Raw genomic sequence first — 24,228 nt, 5'->3', positions numbered from 1 at the left:
GAATCGCTTGAACCTGAGAGGCAGAGGTTGCAGTGGGCGAGATGGTGCTACTGCAGCACTCCAGCCTGGGTGACAGGAAGGGAGGGAGGGACGGAGGGAGGGAGGGAGAGAGGGAGGGAGACAACGGGCAAAAATCTAGAAGCAAAAGGAGAAGAGAGAGTTTTCACTAGATTTGATTTTCTAAGGGAAATAAATGGCAAGGAAAGACACTGTGGATGGGAGGAGAGAAAGGGAGATTAATTTTGGTTGGAGAAGGAGGATGGATAGAGCAAAAAGTGCAGAATAATGTTTGCCACTTGATTTTTCATTTTAAGAAAACTTAAACGTATAATGAAAATGATCATTTCCAGATAGTATAAACATGAGTGTTTAATATGATACTCTCTGTACTGTTTAAATTTTGTATGTTTAAAATTTTGCAACAAAAAACATCGTAATTTTGATGCATACTCCCAGTTAATTACCATTACTTTATGAGATTTTTTGAGTAAGTTAATTTTTAAATGCTGCTATTGAAAATCTTTCTGGAAAATTCTGGCACACGATACTTTTCAGACTTTATAAGGACAGAACTTAAAAATTTATAATTTGTTCTGTAAACACAATGAGTGGCAAAGAGTACAGAGCAGGCAGAATGCACTGAAGCAGGGACGCCAGCCAAGGATGAGTGCTACAAAGGGGCCCTGGGGGTGTGGGTCGGCCCCTGGTCCAGGGCTGCACCTCTCTTCCCCATTCTTTTTTTTTTTTTGAAACGGAGTTTTGCTCTTGTTGCCCAAGATTGAGTGCAATGGCATGATCTTGGCTCACCACAACCTCTGCCTCCCGGGTTCAAGCAATTCTCCTGCCTCAGCCTCCCAAGTAGCTGGAATTACAGGCATGCAGCACCACACCCCGCTAGTTTTGCATTTTTAATGGAGATGCAGTTTCTCTACAATGGTCAGGCTGGTCTCGAACTCCCAACCTCAGGTGATCCACCAGCCTCGGCCTCCCAAAGTGCTGGGATTACAGGTGTGAGTCACCATGCCTGGCCCTTCCTCACTCTTAAAGCAGGCCAGGAATTAGCCTCTCTGACTCCAGTGTGGCCTCCCTTTTATTAGCTATCCTGCAAAGACCTGGTGAGGTCTTTCTAGAGTATAAATCTGAATGACCCCCGTGTACGCTCCGAGGCCCATCGATAAATCCCTGCTCCTCAGTGGGATGATCCAGGACCCTTCCCTTAGGCTCCTCCAGTCTCACCTCCCATTGCATGCCCCCAAATACATGATGTTTTTCATGGTCCCTCAGATAGTCCCACCTTTATGGAAATTCTCTGCCTTCAACTATGTTTCGTTCTAACGACCCTTCTCCATGAAGCTTTAATTCTCTCACTCTCAGAATTAATCATTCTTTTCACTTGGGTAGCCTTTGCACTATTCTGTTTAATTTCTACTGCAGAGCTCCCTAGCTGTGGATACCTACTGGAAAAAATAACAGAAAGGTTCAGCATTCCTTAAGAACACAAACTCTGGATTCAATTCTATGGGCTCAACATCTACGAAAGAGCCTAGAATACACTGGGTTCTCAATGAAAACCACTGGACTGAATTCCGTAATCATTCCTTTGCTTTTCACGTTCAAATCTATGTAGAAATCTTAGACTTTCACTAAACAATTTTTTCTTTACTAGAATTTAAGTCTACACACTTTGGGGGTAATCTAGTCCACAAACAAGCACATTGAGAACAACTGCCAATTAGGAGAAATGTAATGCTTTAGAATTTACTCTAACAGATTCTCCGGAGAGTAACTTTGGTAGCTAGGATGACTCATTTATCAGTATGACATAAAATGACCACTCTCTCCTTGAGTCTGTTTTCTTCCAAAGAACATGGCAGAACTTATAAACTACAGAACTTGGAAACATAGGCTTTAAATGGGACCCAGGAGCTGTCTGTAGAGCCTGGAAGTGACAGCGTAAGAGGCAGACACCTCCTTTCCTTCTGCCTGAAACAGGTGGCTTTTCAAACCTGATTCAATGGAGTAGCCTAAGAGGCCATTACTAAGGATTTGAGAGGGTGAGCTTCAATTAGAAACATGAATTTTGCTGCTTTAAAAAGGCTGGAAAACACCAGAATAAAGTACTCTGCCACATCTTTCCCCAGGAAGTAAAGAGAAGCTTATAGGCAAGAAGACTCCCAAGGAAGAGACACGGCCTCCAGTGTGGGTAAGCCACTTTCACAGCTCCACAAAGGAACAGACAAATTCAAGCTTGCCCTTGGTCTTCACATGAAGACCAAAGACCTTTGTCTACCTGTTCAGTGTCTGAAGTGGTGACCGGCCTGGTTGGGGCAATGCCCACAAGGACAGTTCCTGGGATGGTCAGCCACCGGCTCCAGGAAGCCTTCTTACATCTTCCCAGGCAAAGCACAGTGTCTCTTTCATGCTTGGATACTTCCTGCCACTCCCCCTTACTCCCCACCTACCCGGAAGCTATCCTTGTTGATTTTTGTCTCAATTTTCTGTAGCGAATTTATCTCAGCAGCTAGTGTGGGAGGCCAAGAAGACCATGGCTATCAGCCTGACCCCATGATGACCTCAGTACAGATGCTTGTCCTGGCCTCCTCACAAACATGCTATTAGACTCTAGAGCTGAACAAGGGGATGTGGATGGAGCTGGGACACCAAGAGAGTTGAGTCCATATCCTGGTAGTGGCTGGTGAGGAAGGTTAAGTACACGGCCTTTGGGATCAAATGTTCATGGAGGAAGTGAAAGCAGCACCATCTCCTGCAAGCAGGGGACAGCCAGCCTTACTCTCTGTGACTGTCCTGCTGATGAGCAGCTCTGTCTCCAGGACCATGTCATCCCCTCAGTTACTCATGACCCTCACAGCGCCAACCCAAACTAAGTCCACGTTTTGTCCAAGGGCTCAAAGTTAAAATGTGGACGCTAAGTGAAAGGCTGGTAGCAAAGGATGAATGCCCAGCACCAAAGACTCGTGAGGGGTGACAGGTTAGGTAGGTACAGTGTGCTGGCGTGAAGCCTTCTGCTTGAAAACATTCTCCCACTTCCACTAGATAAAATTTTATCTAAAGGAGCAATTCGTTTAGAATGCAAAAGGATCTGAGTTCAAATTCTGACTTTACCACTTACTAGGAAGGCTTTGTGACCCGTCAATTACACTCTCTCAGCCAGAGTTTCCTCAATATTATGCCCCAAAAGCAGAATACTGTAAAAACTCCATAGTGAGCTTAAATGAGGGAGCATGCATTGGGATGCCTTTTATCTTCCAATTCCTAAACTTAAGAGTACGTCTCCGTGAAGTTCATCCCTGGGATGCCCCCACCACATTTGATTTTGGCTGCTCCTGCTAACATTTACCCAAAGTGCTTCTCTAGTTTACATTCCCATTTACGCAGCCAGCTCCCTGCATAGGGGACTGGCTGTTAACTGCACATCACAGTGAGCACCATGCCTGGAACACCCAGTTGGTGTTAGCAGATGGAAAAACAAAGGACTCCATTTTTCCAAGAATAATATGGGAAGAAAGAAGAGAAGAAACTACAAGAAGATGGAGGTGGTTCTTGGAGCTTAAATGCTGAGCCAGTTGCTACCCTACTGCTTCTGTCTCTGTCTCTTTCTTGTGCCTGCCCCAAAGGAGAGTGGGCCAGAGCAGAAAGTCAGAGGACTGTTTCTTTTTTATTAGTAGTAATTTTTTAAAGAAAAAAATGCAAACACAGCTGTGTATTTTTACATATGCACATGTATAAAGCAATAGAAAAATTGTTTCTACGGAAGAAAACTCTAAAATTCACTAAGTGAGAAAAAGAGTGCTTCCTACATCCCATGGGAATCGCTTCTGAACAGTAGTAGAGCTTTACTCATCACTTATTGGGCTTTCGGTCTGGGGCTGTGTGCCCTGGTGAGTCCATAGAAATCACATAGACAGTGTGGAAATAGAGCAATTCATATAATCACAGATGGAAACAACATTGTTATCTGTAAACTTCTTTGTACATCATTAATTCATTAGCTCAGAGAAACTAGAAACAGAGTCAGAACTGGAGCAAAAACTGGGGTAGTTACATCCATATAGAGAGTATTGCACTTTTGGTTAAAAAGCAGGATCTACAAAGTTATCTTAGTCTTCCAACTGCTCAGCCAGTGCAGCTAAAAGCCAGCCACCATCAGCCACACGTGCGAGCGAGCCAGCATGCTGCCCACTGCAGAGGGCACACCAAATGCTCCTTCCTATTCGCTTGTCCTATTCCACAGCCAGCCTTGTTTGCATAAAAAAAGTCAAAGGACTTTGGGAAGAATCCCAATGTTCATCATTCAGTGTTGTGAAACTACACTGTTTTTTGGTTCAGAACAAAACCACAAATTTAATTACTATATAGAAAAATATTGGGAACAGAACAAAAAAAGGCACAAGGGAAAGGCTTCGACATGGGCCAAAATCAATTTTTATTATAAATGAAGTCTCCTTCTTGCAAACTATTATTGCTTTACGTTTCTAAAATAGGGCATTATAGAAAAATAAAAGTCAGGGATGTTTTATTATAAATTTTAGGAAGGGAAAAAGTAGAAAGAAGTTGAATTTTAAAAATTACCAATGCCCCTATTTTTCCTATAAAATATATTCTGAGACTGAAAAATGAGGCACAAGTAAAAAAATTTTAAGTAAACTCAAGTACAAATGAAACTGCAAACGGGTTGGATCAAGAGCTTTCCCATCTCTAAGATCTATCTTTTTTTTTAAAGGCCACTCCTCAGATTTCTCTTTTAATAAGAGCGCCATTTACTTAAAAAACAGTAGTAAGCAATGTGGAAGAAATCTGGCTGAAAATACTCTGCTGGAAGAGACGTGCATCAAAAAGATGTATTTTTTTTTTAATAAGTATTCTTATAAATACATCAAAAGCACAAATGAAAATTTCTAAATTTTTTTAAAAAGTAATTTCATGATCACTTTGGAAATTATTCTTCCTAAATAATTTAGACTCAATATTGCATCTCTGGATTTTTTTTTTTAAAAAAAGCTTTTCTAGCCCAGGGCTGCTTGGTGGACATCTGAAGGTTAAAAAAAAAAAAAAAATCATGTTTCTGTGCTGAAAAGTTATCAAGACCAGCTCTCTGCTGCATTTGCATTGTTATTAGAAACACACACACACACACACAAACACACGCACGCAAACACACGCACGCGCACACACACATTGAGTTTAATGTGAGGCTAGTACAGAAACAGAGAGATTAAACACAAAGAAATGTAAACAGCTCTCACATGCAAGGAAACTAGGTTACGAGAATCCCAGCACCAGGCATTCACCAGTCACCATGGAAAACAGGAAGTGAGATGCATAGCAACCACAAGCCAAAAAGCAGAAAAGCGCATACCTTTAGCTTGGAATGAAAATCACGAGATTTCCTTCTGGCAAGAACCTGAATGTGACTAGACACCTGCAGGGTAGGGGAAGGGAGGAAAACAAAGGAAAAGCCTGTAACCATGGAGATGAAAAGCCCCCTACAAGTGGGCAAGCCAGACGTACCTTAATGGCGGCTTGAATTTCTCGAACTTTCTTTCTTGCTAAGACCTGTATATGACTAGACACCTACATTGTTCGGGTTTATGAGGGGAAACAAAACAAAACAAAACAAAACAAAAAAAGGAAATCAAATATAAAATCTCTACTCCTTGGGAGGGTTTTGGGGGTGGGGTGGGGGTGGTTATTTGCATCTCAACAAAGCTCTGCAGTTAGGAATACACAGTCCCAGCCAGACACAAGCCCCCAGCGCTGCTCTAAGCTTTTCATACTGGGTCATCACTGCAGTGACTTGATTCAGGGTGAAAGTTAAGACTCATCTTAGTTTTCCCACCCAAGAGAAATCATGGGCACTGGGAAAAACTAATTTTGGGAGGGATGAGAGGGGCTGTTTTCATTCTAAAATTAAAAAGGTGGGGGTAAAGGTAAATGAAAATATTTATAGCTTCTCAGTATCAGGAGGGAAAATCCCTTTTTCTCAATTTAGAAGGAGACTATCCATAAATTAGCACATTCTGCAGAATCAAAAAGCTGAAGCTGTCAGTTGTATTCTGATCTCATTAAGAGCTCCGGATTCTGTAGCAAATGTTAAAATAATACTGACATGTAAATTAGATCTCAAAGAGAAATGGAAAGACCCAGTTTGCAGAGCATTTTTTTTTTTTTTTTTGCCCTTATAAATATCTTTAATCCTTCCACTCTTTTGGGTATTGACTGGGTGCCAAGTGGATTTGCATATTATTACAAAGCGAAATGTGTGAATACAGCCAGCCAGCCATCCTGTTAAAAATCTGGGTTGAAAACCACACGGATTTGCTGAACAACAAATTCACATTGGAGAGGTATCACCAACTGCTGCCTAAAACCATCCCCAGGATGCCGGGGTGTGGAAACATAGCCAAGCCCAGCTTCTGAAACACAATAATTCCACTGAAATTTGCATCTCTTTCAGTGGGACTTGGTTAAATTTAGAAGAGTCCCCCAGTGAAGGGGTCAGCGGGCAAATGACCAGAGCTCACAGACCAGCAGACAGCCCAGATCCCACACTGTCAGTATGCAGAAGATTAGATCTGCCGGTTTCTGAAATTTAGAACCTTCCATTTAAAAGTTCAGTGACTCAGACTGCGTGGTGATTACCCCATTTCCAACTCTCCAGCGACTCTAACACAGGATTTATGATAATAAACAGTCCTTTTATCTTTGTCTTTGAGCTTCAATTATTCAATTATTTTTTTTCCAATTTGCTTTGGTACTTTTCCTTTTTTAAGTACAGAGAAGCAGAAACTCCCCCATCCTCTTCACCCCTCCATCTGGCTCCTGCTGTTACTTGTTTTCAACCGAATTTTGTTCTTCTGTGATTCTTTGACTTGATGAGGGCCACTGTCAGGGGGGAGCATCCCCCAAACAGACAATGCGCTGCCTCTGCACGCTGGCAGGAGGCCACTTCTCTTTGTGCTGACTCAGCAGCCAGGCTCCCAGGCTGTGGCACAAGTAGCATTCCTGGGGAAAAGCCTCTCCCTGGTATAAACACTCATGAAGACAATTCCTCACTGGGAAGAGAACTGAAATCTGCTGCTCAATCTTAGCTCGCCTTTTGGTCTGATTAGTTCTTCAAGATTCATGCCTATCATTCAGCATAAATCAACATTAAAAAATAATTCTTCTCTGTGAACAACTCACCCATGAGGTTTTGGGGTTTTTTCCCCCCTCCTTTCTTTTTCTGTTTTTAGTTAAACACTAATTTCTCATCCGTTCCAGTTCTGAGCTGGCTCATGTCAGAGACTTGGGCTGTTTTACATCTGAAAGGAGGGAAGGCAGAGCCCTGACAAAGGGCAGAGAATTCCTGATACTGTTCTGCGCAGAGGTATTGAAGTTGTAACTTCATTTCAGTTACAGCAGCTACTGACAAAAAGCCATCACTTAAGAAGCAACAGTTCCCTGGACGCACATCATTTAGCATTACATTCAGGCCCATACTCAAGGCTGCTAGTGCTACTTTTTCATTGAAATGATGACTTATATATAATCGTTCCAGGATTTGACAATGCACGAAATCTCAAAATTTCATGACCTGCAAGTGCATTTGCACCTGCAGATTTTGCAATGTTCGCAGGTGCACATTTTGGGAAAGAAATGTCAGCTTTGAAATACAGTACAGGAGCGGTTCGTACACCGTCCTTAGCAGTGACACTTCCCAAATGAGTACGAAAGAATCTTGCAAGACCACATAATAAAGGGTCACTGAAATGATGAACAGTGAAAACTGAGCCAATTTAAAATACCTCCAACACTGACGTCCTTACAGGGAACTCAAATTGGGGGCTCCTAGGAGCCAAAGCATAGCCAGCCACTGCAGCCAAAATGCCTTTTGGGGCCATTCGCTGACATGCACGATTTCCAGGTGGGTTATTTTACCTGTTTTCTGGTCCTCGTCTTGCCTGTCCTGAGTTTGATGTATCTGGCTATCAATTCATTCCTACCTGAAAGAAAGAAGAATTTACCATGAGGTGGGTTACCAAAAAACCAAACCAACAAAGCCACTGAAAGCAAGAAACAGAATTCAGAATCAAGAATTTTAAAACTGCAACTATGCGTTTACTAATGCTAGAAAAATAAAACAGCACAATTGTCTGCAAAACTGTTTACTAGGAAAAATTATGATGAAAGGCATTTAATTTTGAACTTAGACCAGCATCTGAGAATAGAAACTTATCTTTTTGAAATGTGCCTTTTTGTTTGTTTGTATGCTTGTACCTAAGTGGGTGGTGGGTCACTCACATAACCAACAAATACTAACAAGGATTAGTCTGGAAATAAACCCAGTTATGTTCTAGTCTTTGATTTTTCATGTTCACAGTCATATTCATTTCCCTTCTCATTCAAGTTTCTTCTCCTAATTAACTCCTGCTAGAATCACAGCCACAAGAAGATGAACGAGCTGGTGTGGCCACAGAAGCCCTACAATGACAAGAAGCTAACGATATGAAAGTAGACACCCCCTAAAGGTAGGCAGTGAAAAAGATGACTCAGTCTACTCCAAGTTATATAACCTTCTGGGGAAAGAATAATGCCTAGAAGTATAAACAAAAACCTTCCATCCCTACCCACCAGGAAACTGAGAAGTCTCAGATAACCTGACTTCCGAAAACTATAACATAACAGGAAAATATATCCCCCAAAGCTAAGCAGAGAAATGTATTACTAAGATACTACGTGGAAAAAACAAAACAAAACAAAACAAAAAAACACTCATACAAGACATAGGTTCTTCTGAACAGGTCATATTTATGACTTTAACTTGCTCTAATACCAGGAACTGAAATTATTTCTACATACTCTATACAGCAAATGGAAAACCACCATTTCATAGCACTACTGTTGTCTGGCTTTGTATCAGCCCAGCTCCATCCTTGTGAAAATCTCCTTTGGTTAAGAACAAGCCTGAAGCCCGCTGCTGTGAAATTCACTCATGTGCTTCACCAGCCTGAGACCGTTGCGCTAGATTCTGCTTTTCCTTCAACGCCCCACTTGGATGTCACTCCCTCGGGGAAGTCTTCTCTAATCGCACGACTAGGTTTGGTTGCCTTGCTCTACACCTCCGTGGCAGCACAAACTGCACTTCTCCTTCCTAGGATGTACCCAAATTGTAACTGTATTTATGATGGTATAGATAGTTGTAAAATTTGTGTTCGCTGTCTTACTTCTTCCCAGATATCCAGCATACTTGAAGAGGGTGAGAACTCTGTCTTCTTCCTCAGTGTCCCCTATAGCACCTAGCATCTTGCTGGGCACAGAAGACAGGAATGAATGAAGAAATAACACAGCCTCTGTTAAAAGGGAGTGACCATATCCCCCAGATCTTCCCTGGCAGAGTAAAGAACTAGAAACACTGATGAAGACCAACATCAAAATGTCCTTAGGGAAATCTTGTCTGAGAATTCCAAAGACTCTCTCATCACTACCTAGAATGTCCTATAGTCATGGCTCTGTCCACCACCTGTCAGTGTTGGGACTGTGCAGGACATGGTCATCACTGGAAGGCAAAGGAATCACAAAATCTTGGGGCTGGAAAGTACTCCTACGTCATCCATTCCCATTCTTGAAAGTCTAAGTCTTCAGAAGCCTGAGTCAGCACTTCTAAAATTGAGGAAGTAGCCCATTCTATCTTAGAATATATTTATGATAAAAAGACCCTCCTTTTGGGGGTCTGCTTTAACTTTCACCCCCAGATCCTTCCTGTTCCTCTTAACAAGAAGAAGTCCCGTCCCTTATTTATATAACTGCCTTTCAGATTATTAATGGCAGCTCTCAGGTCCTCTTGGAGTTGAAAACAAGCTAATCCTCCCATGTTCCTTTGTTGTCTGACAAGCTTTGGAACACTCCCACACACCATCCTGTGACCATTCTTTGTTTTCCTTTCAGAGCACGCAGTCCATGTATGGCAATGCTCCTGCTATACAGCATCAGAGTGGGTTTATTACCTCTTTCATGCTAAATACTCTACCTCTGTTAATGAAGCCAAACACTGCACTAAATTATTAAAGAGTACAATAAATTATCATATGTGCCAACTTAAACTCCTAGGTCTTTTTCATATGGGCTCCTCTTCAGATATGTCCCTCCCCGTTTCTTTTTAATGCATAGCTGAGGTTTTTAGGTCCCCAAACGGAACCTTAACATTGATTTCTGCTCCACTTCATCCCCTTAAATCCAGTCTATCATTCCAGTCTGCAAGATCTTCCCAGATCCTGATTCTGCGACTGAACCCTTTTACCACCACAAAAGGACCTCTAAATTCAATTCTGAGTACTGCTTTTCTAAGCATTCTCTTTCAAACTTTTGAGAACTACCAATATCCCCTGTAGTGTCATTGGATCTACTTCTCCATCTCTCAGATGGTTGTACAGATTTTGCAATTTGTCTCGAAAACTCACTGACAGCAGAGCCCAGCTAGGAGTACCTAATTACCAGAAGCCAGACCGAAATGACAATGTCTGCAGACAAGCCAAGCATCCTCCAGCTTGGGGCCTCACGGTGCATCCTGTTCAGCACTATTTGAGTGGCCAAGGCGAAATAGATCCAGGGCTCTGTATTACATACGATTTCATCCCAACCTCGTCCAGATGGCAAAAATGTCTCCTACCCTCAAACTCACTTATTTTCCAGGAAAACAGACAGAATAGCTTGATAGGTGTGACACATAACCTATAGAACTAATTTTCAATTTCTTGTGGCACTTGAATGAATAAAATCAATCTCCAAGAGAGCCCTATTTGACTGTGTACTATAGCCTATACAAATGGCACCCCTTGGAGTTAAACAGTGTCAACTCATACTTTGACTGAAGTAAAATCATGTACCACATAATGACACTTTGGTCAACAATGAGCTGCATACACGATGGTGGTCCCATCAAATTATAATGACATGTTCTTACTCTATCTTTTCAATGTTTAGATTATGTTTAGATATTCAAAAACTTACCATTGTGTTACAATGGTCTATAGTATTCAGTACAGTAACACACCACACAGGTCTGCACAGCCTAGGTGTGTAGTAGGCTTTTCTATCTAGGTTTGCATGAGTACACTTGAGGATTTTCTAACAATGACTAAAACTGCCTGATGATGTATTTCTCAGAACATATCCTGTAGTTCAGCGATGCATGAGGGTACTTCTAACATTACTTCAACAGTTCCTTATTGGGTACTGTGGGCTGGGCACTACACTGCAGTCATTATTTCATTGAAAGTTCATCTTAACTCTCAAGCCCTTGCTTTTCAGATGAGCAGATCACCTTTCAAAAACCCATGTTCTTTGTTTCATCTATGTTTGAAGCCATGAATAGTAATTATTTCTTTTAACTATTAGAACTATCTGCTTTAAATTATAAAATCTTCCCTGAAACAACTCTTAGAAACCTAATAAATTCTCTTAAATGCACTGATACCACCTATAAAACTAGTACAATTTCAACTTCCCCCAGATCAAATGACTAAATCACCTACTTCATTGTACATTTTAATTTGGAAATACAGGCTGGTCTGTTACCTAGGCCAAATTACTTTTTTAATTACTTGAAATATCAAATGCATAAATCCTTTAAACAAAAAACTAACCCTATGGTTTTGACTCTATTAAAATTTTCCATGTTTAATTCTTTTTTTCTGAGATGGAGTTTCGCTCGTTACCCAGGCTGGAGTGCAATGGCGCGATCTCGGCTCACTGCAACCTCTGCCACCTGGGTTCAAGCAATTCTCCTGCCTCAGCCTCCCGAGTAGCTGGGACTACAGGCACGCGCTACCATGCCCAGCTAATTTTTTGTATTTTTAGTGGAGACGGGGTTTCACCATGTTGACCAGGATGGTCTCAATCTCTTCACCTCATGATCCACCCGCCTCGGCCTCCCAAAGTGCTGGGATTACAGGCGTAAGCCACCGTGCCCGGCCTTCTATGTTTAATTCTAAATCTTCTCACAATTAAAATATACTTGCCTGTTTAAAGAAGTATGCCATTCCAAACAATTTTCGGCTATTTGGGATTGTCTAAGTATGGGTGATACCAACTAGGTTCTGAGGAGGGTCTTGTCAGTGGCCCTGATAGGACATCCTAGTCCCTATCTATATTTCCTTTTTTATTTTTTTCAGACAGGATCTCACTTTATCACCCAGGCTGGAGTGCAGTGATAAAATCTCAGCTCACTGCAGCCTCAATCTCTCAGGTTCAAGCAATCTTCCTACCTTAGGCCCCCAGGTAGCGTGGGGCTGTGGTAGTGCACGGGACTACAAGCTTGCTCCACCACACAAGACTAATTTTGGTATTTTTTTTTAGTATAAACCAGATTTCATGTTGCCCAGACTGGTCTCAAACTCTGAGCCCAACAATCCGCCCACCTTGGCCTCCTAAAGTGCTGAAATTACAGGCATGAGCCATTGTGCTGGCCCCTATGTATATTTCCACAGCTCTACCTTCCAAGGGTGAGTTCACAGATTCCACAGCCCTGGATTTGAATCATGTTACTAAGATACAGCATTTCCTAAGGACCAGAAGACAAGCAGCACCATCACTGATGTAACTGAAAATGGGTCTCCAAGCTACACAGCACAGTACAGTTTTGCAGCCATGATCTTCACACACACACACACACACACACACACACACACACACACACACCAGATTCGGTAAACCTGATGTTATAAAAATGACTTTCAATAAAGTTAACTTTAATTTAATTACTATTTTCCTAAACCAATCCTGCATTCACCTAGGGACTGTCTTCCTTTGTGCCTTACACCATGCCTGTCCGGTGAATCAGAGATATAAAGCTTCTCTGCAACATAAAATTCCTTTAGAGATGCACAACATGTCACCTCTCTAAGCCTCAGATGCTATAGCTGCAGCTGCCCCTGTTTTTCCCACCAGTTGCACATAAGCAGCAAAGACAAACACAGCCTGACCTGTCACTTCTACACTGTGATCCGTGCCAGGCACTGTAATCTAGTTTTTATTTCATTTTATTTTTTCTTTTTCCTAAATAATTTAACAAGTTCCAAGTGAGCCCATCACTGGCTTCTCTTGCTCTTGGATTGCCATGGAATTTCCTGCTTAAGGGGCAATACAGGGAAAGATCCCAGCAGAAAGGCATGGACTTTGCACTGCGCTTGTCTTACCAGATAGAAGACTGGTTAACATTGCTGTGGGCTGTATGTATAACGGGATGTGGCCTCAAGGTCATGTTTGAGGCACAGCAAATGCAAGGTCTGTGGCTAGAAATTGTAGCCCAGAGACACTGAAGCTTTAACAGTGTAAGAGCCACTTTGTAATTGAATGGAGTCAGGGAGCCACCAAGAAAGAAGCAACAGATGCAATGCTCCTCTTCCCTGCCCATGGCCAGTGCTAAGGCCAACTCACACCCATGCAGGACTGGACTGCCCTGGGCCTAGGAAGAAGCTCTAGCTTTTCTCTAAGAAAACTTCTGCTGGTCCTTTCCCTTCACTGGAAGGATGTGTGAGGATTCTCCACCCCTTTCTTCCAAATTAAAACAATGAAAATCAGAAAGAAAACTCATTTCCCTTGATTGTTAAACCAAAGCCACATCAAACAAGGGTCTTCTACATACAGCCACCCCACAAACCCTAACTCAGTCCAGTAGCAATACGAGATTATCAAATGTTTCCTGTGAATCCCCTGAACTTTGTACCTGGGTGCACAACTGCTATCATGGCCTGTACTATCCTTGCCCATTTCTGCATGTCCATATTCTACCTACCGTCCCAAGGCCTTGTCCTTCATAAGCCTTCCAGCTGGTGGAGGCCTCCCCTTTCCCTAAACATTCATAGCCTTCGACCTGGGCTTCTTTGCTGGTAACTTGTATCTTTTTCTGCCCTATGTGATATCATTTCAGCACATGTCATCATTGCAACCAAGTCATAAAGTCCCTGGTAACAAGAACCAATGGCATAGATCTCTTCTCTGCCTCCCTTTCCCAGGTGGCTCAACATTTACAGACCGAGTCATTCTTCAGGTCAAAAAAGAGGTTCCTACATCCCTGTAGTCCAGTTTGGTATCAGATCATCAACATAAAGTTTAAAAAAAAAAAAAAAAAAAAAAAAAAGCTGGGCACAGTGGCTCATATCTGCAATCCCAGCACTTTGGGAGGCTAAGGTGGGTGGATCATGAGGTCAGGAGCTCAAGACCATCCTGATTAACACGATGAAATCCCGTCTCTACTAAAAATACAAAAAATTAGCTGGGCATAGTGGCACATGCCTGTAATCCCAGCTACTCGGGAGGCTGAGGCAGGATAATCGCTTGAACCTGGGAGGCGGAGGTTGCAGTGAGCTGAGATGGCACCGCTGTACTCCAGCCTGGGCAACAGAGCAAGACTCTGTCTCTATAAAAAGGAAAAAGATAACCCAGTGGAAAAGAGAAAAGAAAGATGTCTTCCACAAGGGGACCTCACCCCAGAATGAGCACAAAGCATGGGGAGAGTGATTTACAAAGAACTTTCTCAGGCAAGATTCTACAAGACCGTGTTAAACTGCCTTCTAGCCATATGCCCCCACCACTCCTTTTTTTTTTTTTTTTTTTTTTTTTTTTTTGAGAGAAGGTCTTACTCTGTTGCCCAGGCTGGAGTGCAGTGGCATGATCATAGCTCACTATAGCCTTGACCTCCCAGGCTCAAGTGATCCTCTCACCTTGGCCTCCCAAGTAGCTAGGACCACAGGCAGGTACAGCACACCTGGCCAATTCTTAAAATTTTTTGTAGAGATGGGCTAATTCTTACAATCTTTTGTAGAGATGTTGCCCAGGCTAGTCTTGAACTCCTCAAGTGATCCTCAAGCCTCAAGTGATCCTCCTGCCTTGGCCTCCCGAAGTGCTGGGATTACAGACATAAACCACTATGCCCAGCCAATGGGGCCTGTTTTTATCAGCTGGGGTGCATGGAAAGGAAAAAAACATTTTAGGATATGAAAACCAACAATGAAAAAGTATAGGTGAAAGGGACACTGGGGAAACAGCATGTCACTGTGTTGGGAGGGGTCTACAGATCAGGGTGGTGTTTTATCTCCCTATCCATCCTCCTGAAGATCTAGGGGATATGTATCTGTGGATACCGTCAGAGGAAGCAGTAAAGAACGTGTATTAACCAACCTGTGAGGAGTTACTAATTAACCATTTCTTCTACACTGAGGCCATAGCAACCTGTCCCAGCAGTAACGGAAAAGAAACGAGGTCTATGGAAGCTAGCTAGTCCTCCCCTGGTCACACATGGACTGTGTGTGGATGGAACACAAGCAACATGATAAAATTAGGGGGATAAAAAGATGCCATCTCAAGCTGGGTGCAGTGGTTCATGCCTGTAATCCCAGCACTTTGGGAATTTGAGGCAGGAGAATCACTTGAGCCCAGGAGTTTGAGACCAGCCTGGCTGACAGTCTCTTAAAAAAGAGAGGAGGCAGGAGGAATTTGAGGCAGGAGGATCACTTGAGCCCAGGAGTTTGAGACCAGCCCGTCTCTTAAAAAAAAGAAAAAGAGGCTGGGCTCGGTGGCTCAAGCCTGTAATCCCAACACTTTGGGAGGCCGAGGCGGGTGGATCACGAGGTCAAGAGATCGAGACCATGCTGGTCAACATGGTGAAACCCCGTCTCTACTAAAAATACAAAAAATTAGCTGGGCGTGGTGGCACGTGCCTGTAATCCCAGCTACTCAGGAGGCTGAGGCAGGAGAATTGCCTGAACCCAGGAGGCGGAGGTTGCAGTGAGCCGAGATTGCACCATTGCACTCCAGCCTGGGTAACAAGAGCGAAACTCCGTCTCAAAAAAAAAGAAAAGAAAAAGAAAAAGAAAGAAAGAAAGAAAAAATCAGCCAGGTATGGTGGCGGCTGCCTATGGTCCCAGGTAGTCAGGTGGTTGAGGCAGGAGGATCGCTTGAACCCAGCAGTTCAAGCCTGCAGTGAGCTAACTGTATTCCAGCCTGGACAACAGAGTGAGACCCTGTCTAAAAAAGGAAAGAAAAAGAAAACATGCCATCTCTGCCTTGGAGGTGCTTATGTCTTGTCTGGAAGAACTCTCATCCATAAGAACTGGTGAGATCACCCTAACATGCACTCTCACAGGACCCTATGCCTCTCGGTCACAGCACGCAGCACAGCTACTGTGCCCCACTTATCCGAATGACTACAAGATGAACATGTGCCTATCCCCCCACTACCAGACAGAGAAATCCACAGGAGCCCAGAGCATAAAATGGGTTTTACTCATCACCGTGCCCTCAATGCTGAGAACACAGCAGGTCCTCACTGAGTACTTATAGATAGAGTAAATGATGGAGTGAGAGGAATGGAGAGCCAAGGAGGGAGAAGGGGCACGGGCTAAGATCAGGTGTAAGGAAAGGCTCATGAACAGCATCTGAACCAGTTCCGCAGCATGTCTAATGAGGAAGTTCAGGCAGCAAGGTCTCGGTTAATCCCCAATATAAATCAATGACCAGAAATCAGCACCAATGTGGAAAATCACCGGAAACAGCCAGGCCGCCCATTTGGGGTTGTCAGGGGCTGGTACTACTTGTTCCCAAACTAAAAGTTCACCAAAGGACTGACAGCATTCAGGAGGTAAACAGTGGCAATTCCTGGAGATAATGTGTGTCTGCATTCACCCAGGGGCTTATTAAAAACAGCTTTCAGAGAAAAGGCATACAGAGAAAGGCTGTGTTAACTCCTGGCTACTCAGAACTTCTATCTCACTTCCCTGCAAGTGTCTGGCAATAACTCAAGTCCCACCTTCTCAGGAGTTTGTCTCAGTCAACGGCAGCTGATAACATTACCACGTGATGACTCCACAGAACACTGTGTTCTCCTGCATCTCAGAGGAACCGCTTACAAGCTACACATTTGCATTGAGTTACAGGGGTCAAAAAGAGATGAGCAAGAATAAATACCTAAGGCTGCGTAGTGAGTACAACACTGCTATGTTAGATAGAAGTTATTTTGGTTGTAACTATTTCTAGATGAAAAATAAATATGAATGAAGTAAGTTTTCTTAGTGGTTCATTCTCTATGAGGCAATAAAGAAATGCCTCACAATTACTTTCTTCACCCTCTAATGAACAGTTTGACTAGTCTTAATACTGTAACTAGCCTCCAATCATTTTTCTTTCTAATCTACCCTCTACACAGCTACCTAAAACACAGCTTTCAGTTAGCCACTCTACTGATATAAGACCTTCCATGGCTCCTACTACCCACATCTAAAGGAAAAAATGCTTTAAGATGGTGTTCAATGTTTTCCCCACTATCTGGCCCCTAATTATTTTTTGTGACACACTATCGCCGCCACCACCACCAGCACCACAATTCATTTTACCACCATCAAAATACATATCAAGCTTCCAGTTCCCTGAACCCATCCTGCCATGCTAAGGTCTTACAGCTTCAACACCCCTTAAGACCACCAGGGAAAATCTTTCCAGGTCCAGCTCAGATGTCTCCTCCACGAAACCTCACCTGAAACATGCCTGAAACATGTGCTAGACATGGAGTGTGTGGAGAGGAGTAAGCCAGGGAGCCAGGTGTCCAGAGCTTACTTTACCAGACCAGTGACTGGGAAAGACCACAATGTTATAAAGTAAAACAAAAAGTACCATGAGTTAAAAACAAGTCACTTAGTACAGGAGGGGAATGATGGCTTGACTCTAGGCAAGAAACAAGAGATTTACCACTCTGTCCTGGTCTCACAGTTCTTCACTTCATGTGTCAGGGTACTGCCCACAATCAGACTCTACTAAGGGTTCCCTGTGTAACAGACTACAAGTTTCTTCAAGGTACAGTCCATGTCTTCTACATCTTGGTATCCCATACACTTAAGCTGTAGATAAGATTTAATGAAGAATGGGCGTGATGACTCATGCCCATAATCCCAGCACTTTGGGAGGCCAAGGCAGGTGGATCAGTTGAGGTCAGGAGTTCAAGACCAGCCTAGCCAACATAGTGAAACCCCATCTCTACTAAAAATACAAAAATTCACCAGGCATGGTGGCACAAACCTGTAATCCCAGCTACTAGGGAGGCTGAGGCAGGAGAATTGCTTGAGGCAGGGGGGTGGAGGTTGTAGTGAGCCAAGATTAGGCCACTGCACTCCAGCCTGGGTGACAGAGTGAGACTATGTCTCAAAAAAAAGATAAGATTTAATGGAACCTGAACTTGCTGCCCCCAACTGTGACCTAAATAGATCCCTACCCACAGGCTCTCAAGGGCCCAACAGTTCTTGCCATTCATTTTGCAGGCATTTCACCTTTTCTTACACCTCCACATCTGGTTATGTTGCCTTCCTATACCAATAGGTCCTCATCCACTACAAGCAAAACCCAACCTCCTTAGCCTAGTACGTAAAGCTAACAGCCCACTCCTGCATAGGGCTCCTCTATTCTAGTTCATGGACCTTCATAGAGTTCCCCAGACCACTGTCATGCTTTTCCAAAGATACCTCCATGCCTTTGCGGAACCAGCTATCCTTATACGTTCTTTCCTTTCTCTTTTGCCTGCAAACTCCTATTCATCCCTGTAAGCCCCACCTGGAACACTGCATCCCCGATATCCACTGGGAGCCACCCAAACTGAATTAGTCATTTCCTCTGTAACCTCAAGTACTGAGCATGCATCCCTGCTACTGCTGCACTGCCATTACTTATCTACAGACTATTCATCCACCTCCTAGAATAGTGACTACTCCATGGTAAAGCACCTGTCTGGTTATCTGATTCCAGATCTGGCAGCTATAAAGTAGTATAAAGTCGGTGCTCAATCAATTATTTTTTCTTTTTTTTTTTTTTTTTTTTTTTTTTCCATGAGACAAAGTCTTGCACTGTTGCCCAGGCTGGAGTGCATGGTGTGATTTCAGTTCACTGCAACCTCTGCCTCCTGGGTTCAAGTGATTCTCCTGCCTCAGCCTCCCTGAGTAGCTAGAATTACAGTTGCCTGCCACCATGCCTGGCTTATTTTTTTCATTTTTAGTAGAGATTGGGATGTTGGCCAGCATGGTCTAGAACTCCTGACCTCAGGTGATTCGCCCGCCTGGGCCTCCCAAAGTGCTGGGATTACAGGTGTCCATCACCATACCAGCCCAGTCCTTTAACTATATGGTAATGTTAAAAACCCACTGCACTGGGTTTATATGCCTTCATTGCTTGAACTGATATATAAGGTCCTAAAAGGGCTTTAAAAGGCTTTCTGTTCAGGAAACCATATTACAGAGCATCTAACATAAACCCATAATGCTTCTACTGTCAATGTTGTTGAAGTTGAACATCTTTTCCAATCTTTGCATCCCCTTCAATTTTCAAAATGACATAGTCCTAAAAACTGTTTCCAAGTAAACAGAGCATTTATTGTGATATCTTAACATTAACAGGGCACTATGCAAGCCACATGCTTGCTACAGTCATCTTTTAATTTCAAATAGATGCTTCAACGGTCAGGCGAGGTGGCTCACGCCTATAATGCCAGCACTTTGGCAAGCCAAGGGGGGCAGATCACAAGGTCAGGAGCTTGAAGACCAGCCTGGCCAACATGGTGAAACCCTGTCTCCACTAAAAACACAAAAACTAGCTCAATGTGAGGGCTGGTGCCTGTAATCCCAGCTACTTGGGAGGCCGAGGCAGGAGAATTGCTTGAACCCGGGAGGCGGAGGTTGCGGTGAGCCTAGTTGTTGTACCACTGCACTCCAGCCTGGGTGACAAGCAAGACTTTGTCCAAAAAAAAAAAACCCAAAAAACAATGAAATAGATTCTTCATTGAATAAATAGTAGGCATGAGGTTTTTGCCAGAGGGCAAGTATAGCCAAAATTCTTACAATTTGTGACAGACTGTAAAATTAAGTCTATAAATAGTCTGGAGGCATTGTATTAAGCAGCATGTCTCTCACTGGACACCCAGTATCTAGTTCTCGGTGTAAAAACACAACCATCACCAGAAGAACTGTGTCAACTTCTGAAGCTACTGTAACAATAGCTAAACAAAGGTGAGTTATGCAAGCATTAAGTCAAAATGGCATGCCCAGGGATGACTTGCTGCTTAGAAAATAGCTCAATGTCTAGGCGCTCAGTAACCTAACAATAATAAGGAAAGCATAATGAAAAAGAACATTTTAAAATGCACTCAAACTGAAGAAACTGAAATTTGGGGAATAAACTAAATGAAACATTATTTGGGGGGGGTGGTGGTTAGAGATGGTATGAGGTTATAGAAAGTCGGGCAAAAGCAGGGTGCGGTGGCTCACATCTCTAATCCCAGCACTTTGGGAGGCCAAGGCGGGGGGATCACTTGAGGTCAGAAGTTCGAGACCAGCCTGGCCAACATGGCAAAATCCCATCTCTACTAAAAGTACAAAAATTTAGCTGGGCGTGGTGGCATGTGCTTGTAATTCCAGCTACTAAGGAGGCTGGGGTAGGAGAATCGCTTGAACCCGGGAGGTGGAGGTTGCAGTGAGCTCAGAGAGCACCATTGTATGCCAGCCTGGGCAACAGAGGGATTCTGTCGAAAGAAAAAGAAAAAGAAAAAGAAAAAGAAAAAGAAAAAGAAAAAGAAGAAAAGAAGAGGGGAGGGGAGGGGGGAGGGGGAGGGGGGAGGGGGAGGGAGGGGAGGGGGAGGGGGAGGGAGGGGAGGGGAGAGGGAGGGGAGGGGAGAGGGAGGGGGGGAGGGGAGGGGGGGAGGGGAGGGGAGGGGGGGAGGGGAGGGGAGGGGAGAGGAAAAGAAAAAGGAAAGGGAAAAGGGAAGGAAAGAAAAGGAGAAAAGGAAGGAAAGGGAAGGAAGGGAAGGAAGGAAGAAAGGAAGAAAAGAAAAAGAAAAGAAAGAAAAAGAAAGAAAGAGAAAGAGAGAGAGAAAGAAAGAAAGTTGGGCAATGACATGTACTGCGTACCTACTATGCATCAGCACTATGCAAATCACTGCGCTTTTCTTTTCTTTTTTTCAAGATGGAGTCCCACTCTGCTGCACAGGTTGGAGTACATTGGTGTAATCATGACTTAGTGCCACCTAGACCTCCTGGTCTCAAGCAATCCTCCCACCTCAGTCTCCCAAGCAGCTAGGACTATAGACACGTGCCACTATACTCAGCTAATTTTTTTTTTCTTTTTTTGTAGAGATGGGGTCTTACGTGGTGTTGCCCATGCTGGTTTTGAACTCCTGGCCTCAAGCAATCCTCCTACTTCAGCCTCACAAAGTGCTGGGATTATAGGCATAAGCCACCGCACCCGGCCAAAGCACTGTGCTCATATATCACATATTTAACCTTCACATCCACCTAATTCTACCTAGCTCAGCATTTTATACATGCTGAAACTGCACTTCAAAGAAGTTAAGCAACTCTCCTAAGTTCCCAAACTAGTTAAGCGGTAAAGACAGGATTTGAACCCAGCTTTGTCTTCCAAGCTCCTTATTCCTTAACATTAGACCAACTATTAGGTGTTTAATGAGGACAAAATCTAAGACGGGGACAGAATCCAGCCATGAAATGAACTGAATTGTACACACATCACTTTAAAGTTCTCTAATTTCTCATCTACAATACAGAATAAAGCCTCAACTCTTTCAGCATCCAAAGCCTACATAATCTGGCCCCAAGGTACTCTCCTCTCCCACGTAGTAAAATTTATAAAATATTTTCGATATAAAAGGGATTATGCTAGGCTCTAGAAGAGAAACACGCTAGAACAATACAGGCTCTCTGCCCTCAAGGAGTTCATGGTCTAGGAAGAGAAATGAGGCTAGAAGCCAAACAATGGTAATCAAAGACACAGTGATGAGATGAATAGGAGGAGACTACTGAGGAAGGGCCTGAGACAGGTGCCCAGAGATGTTTCCACCTAGGGTTGTCATGCTCTAGGTCACTGACCCCACTGTTGTAGCCACATCTGACCTGTCTCAAAACTAGGAGCAGCCAGAGGTGACCCTGTAATCGGCCAGTCACTACGGAGAAAGCAGTGGGCTATGATACAGGCTTCCCACTGGAGATGAAGACCAAGCAAACCAAGAAAATCACCTTTCTCGGTTGAGCTTTAGATTCAGGACAGTCACCTCATTTTTCTTCTCCCTTTAAAATTCGAGGCTGGGCACAGTGGCTCAAGCTTTTAATCCTAGAACTTTGGGAGGCCAAGACAGGATGATTGCTTGAGGCCAGGAGTTCAAGAACAACCTGGCCAACACAGCAAAACTTCATCTCAAATACAATAAAATAATATAAAATAAAATAAAAATAAATTAGCATAAATGCATTCTGCCTGTAAAAAATTAAAATGTCACAGGGACAAACCAGTTTTTGTCTTTTCTCCTGCCACTCTCTATACACACTTCTGTCTCTAAAAATCCTTATTCCTGTCATGTTGGGTGCTATTTCCTTTGTGTGAAATGGCTACCGCCCCCACACCCACCCTCACCCCACCAAATCTACTGAACAATGATTCCTGAGCTGCCAGGCCTCTGCAGCTGGCACTTCCACTCACTCCCCAGCAGTGGGCTGGGTCTGCCCCTCCTGCTCACCATACCTTGCACACACCACTAACACAAGCTTGCTACACCACACTGTGCCTGTTTTTACTCATTTTCCATGGTAGATTGTGAGCTTTGTGAAGGCAGGACCCACATCCTACTCCCATCTACTCCATCCTCCCAATCTCTGGCTCTGTATGAAGAATGCGCTACTTAATGATATTGCTACTGGTGACTTGAGCCCCTCCCTGAAAGAAAAAACATCTGAATAAGGGATATCATGGCACATGCGAGGCAGTGACTGTCCTCTTTGAATGGGCAGGAAGAAAGGGAGGAGGAAGCCACAGGAAGACAGAGAAAGCATTATGCTGGCAAGCACTGGTGATGCAAAGGAGACTGCAACAGGGCTCCTGCCTTCAAGGAGCTCACAGTCATGTTGGACGCTCATGGAATGCAGAAATACCCATGAATCTTTCCTCTTCCTGAGCTCCAAGAAATCAAAAAGGAACCCACAAGCACAGCTGAGACAGACTAGCAATGAAAGAGGACATGTGGCTGTTTTATTCCCTAGCAGAATGAACCTAGAAAGCTGAAAGCCCTTCTTACTTCAAAGTTAGCTTAATCTTCCCTGTTTTTCTTTTAGAAACGGGGTTTCACTGTGTTAGCCAGGATGGTCTCCATCTCCTGACCTCATGATCCACCCGTCTCCACCTCCCAAAGTGCTGGGATTACAGGCGTGAGCCACCACGCCCAGCCTGTTTTTAATTCTTGTGATCTTCATCAATTTCAGATTTAGCAGCCTGCTTCAATCTGCCACTGACAAACAGAATACTATTCAGCATTTAATTGAGAAAAACAAGTTTTCTAAGAAACACCGTAACTTGTTTATAAACAGAACAGGTAAGAATGAACTGGACAAATGGAACAAACAAGCTAACTCAGGGCCTTATTCTCAGTAACCACAATATTTTCTACAGACAGATGGAATATATACAGTCAACATGGCTTTATCTGCAAGCTCATTCACCACACAGAAGTTTGACTTAAAAAAAAAAAGGCAGAGCTCAAACTACTCATATGGCTCGGGCCCTGAATGTTGCTTTGTAAAGATATCTCAGAGTGAAATTATCCAGCAAACTCTTGTGTGGATAGAAGGTTCCACAAGTCAACAGCCGCTTAAGCAGTTTAAACCAACAAGCAAGATGCCCTCTATTTAAATGCTATGAGTGAATCTATTTTAAGCCTTTAAAAATCCTTTGGGCAGGTGTTTAAGCTGTGTACAGACTGAGCCTGTGGAGGCTCTGGGGGGTGGGGGAGGGCGGGCTCCACTCTCCATGCAGGCAACATTTTGTGCAGACAATCTTCCTGCAGCAGGTCATGTGACAAAGGCCAAATAAACAGCATCTGGGGATTTTCAATTACAGACCTTCGCCCAGCATGCCTGCACTGTAATCTCTACCAGATGAGGCTCAGGCCTCCCTATTTTCAATAATTCACACACTGTGTACACATAACATGACAATAAGGGCATTCATGGTGTGGCCTGATTCGCAGATCAAAGCTAGCAAAGGGCCAGCTGTAAGCATGCTCGGCTGCTGGATGATTCGTGCCTTTCACAGGCTTGGAAAGGCGCTCCACAGGACCTGGCAAACCAGCCTCTTTCCTGTGTGGTATGCTGAGCAAACTCTGAACACGAAAGGGACACCGTTCCCTGGGACAGCCAG

The 24,228-nt window shown here is 43.6% G+C and overlaps 1 protein-coding gene across 14 annotated transcripts in view; it reads right to left on the bottom strand.

Annotated features, from left to right (window-relative positions):
• TEAD1 (TEA domain transcription factor 1) overlaps positions 1-24,228 on the bottom strand; it is a 276,947-nt gene that overhangs the window by 75,108 nt on the left and 177,611 nt on the right. For 4 of the 14 annotated variants that reach the window (XM_039470826.2, XM_010345098.3, XM_010345126.3 and 1 more), the window contains 3 exons: positions 7,939-8,003; positions 5,530-5,592; positions 5,378-5,440 (listed from right to left, as the gene is read on the bottom strand). In XM_039470826.2, the coding sequence (XP_039326760.1) occupies positions 5,378-5,440; positions 5,530-5,592; positions 7,939-8,003 (191 nt within the window). The remainder of the gene's footprint in view (positions 1-5,377; positions 5,441-5,529; positions 5,593-7,938; positions 8,004-24,228) is intronic. The other 10 variants (XM_074401102.1, XM_039470827.2, XM_010345166.3 and 7 more) reach the window with 3 other exon arrangements.

The sequence above is a fragment of the Saimiri boliviensis genome, chromosome 6 (assembly GCF_048565385.1).
Source record: "Saimiri boliviensis isolate mSaiBol1 chromosome 6, mSaiBol1.pri, whole genome shotgun sequence".
NCBI classification, from domain to species: domain Eukaryota; kingdom Metazoa; phylum Chordata; class Mammalia; order Primates; family Cebidae; genus Saimiri; species Saimiri boliviensis.
Note: the sequence above shows the minus strand (reverse complement) of the source record. Positions and strands in the feature narration are given on the sequence as shown.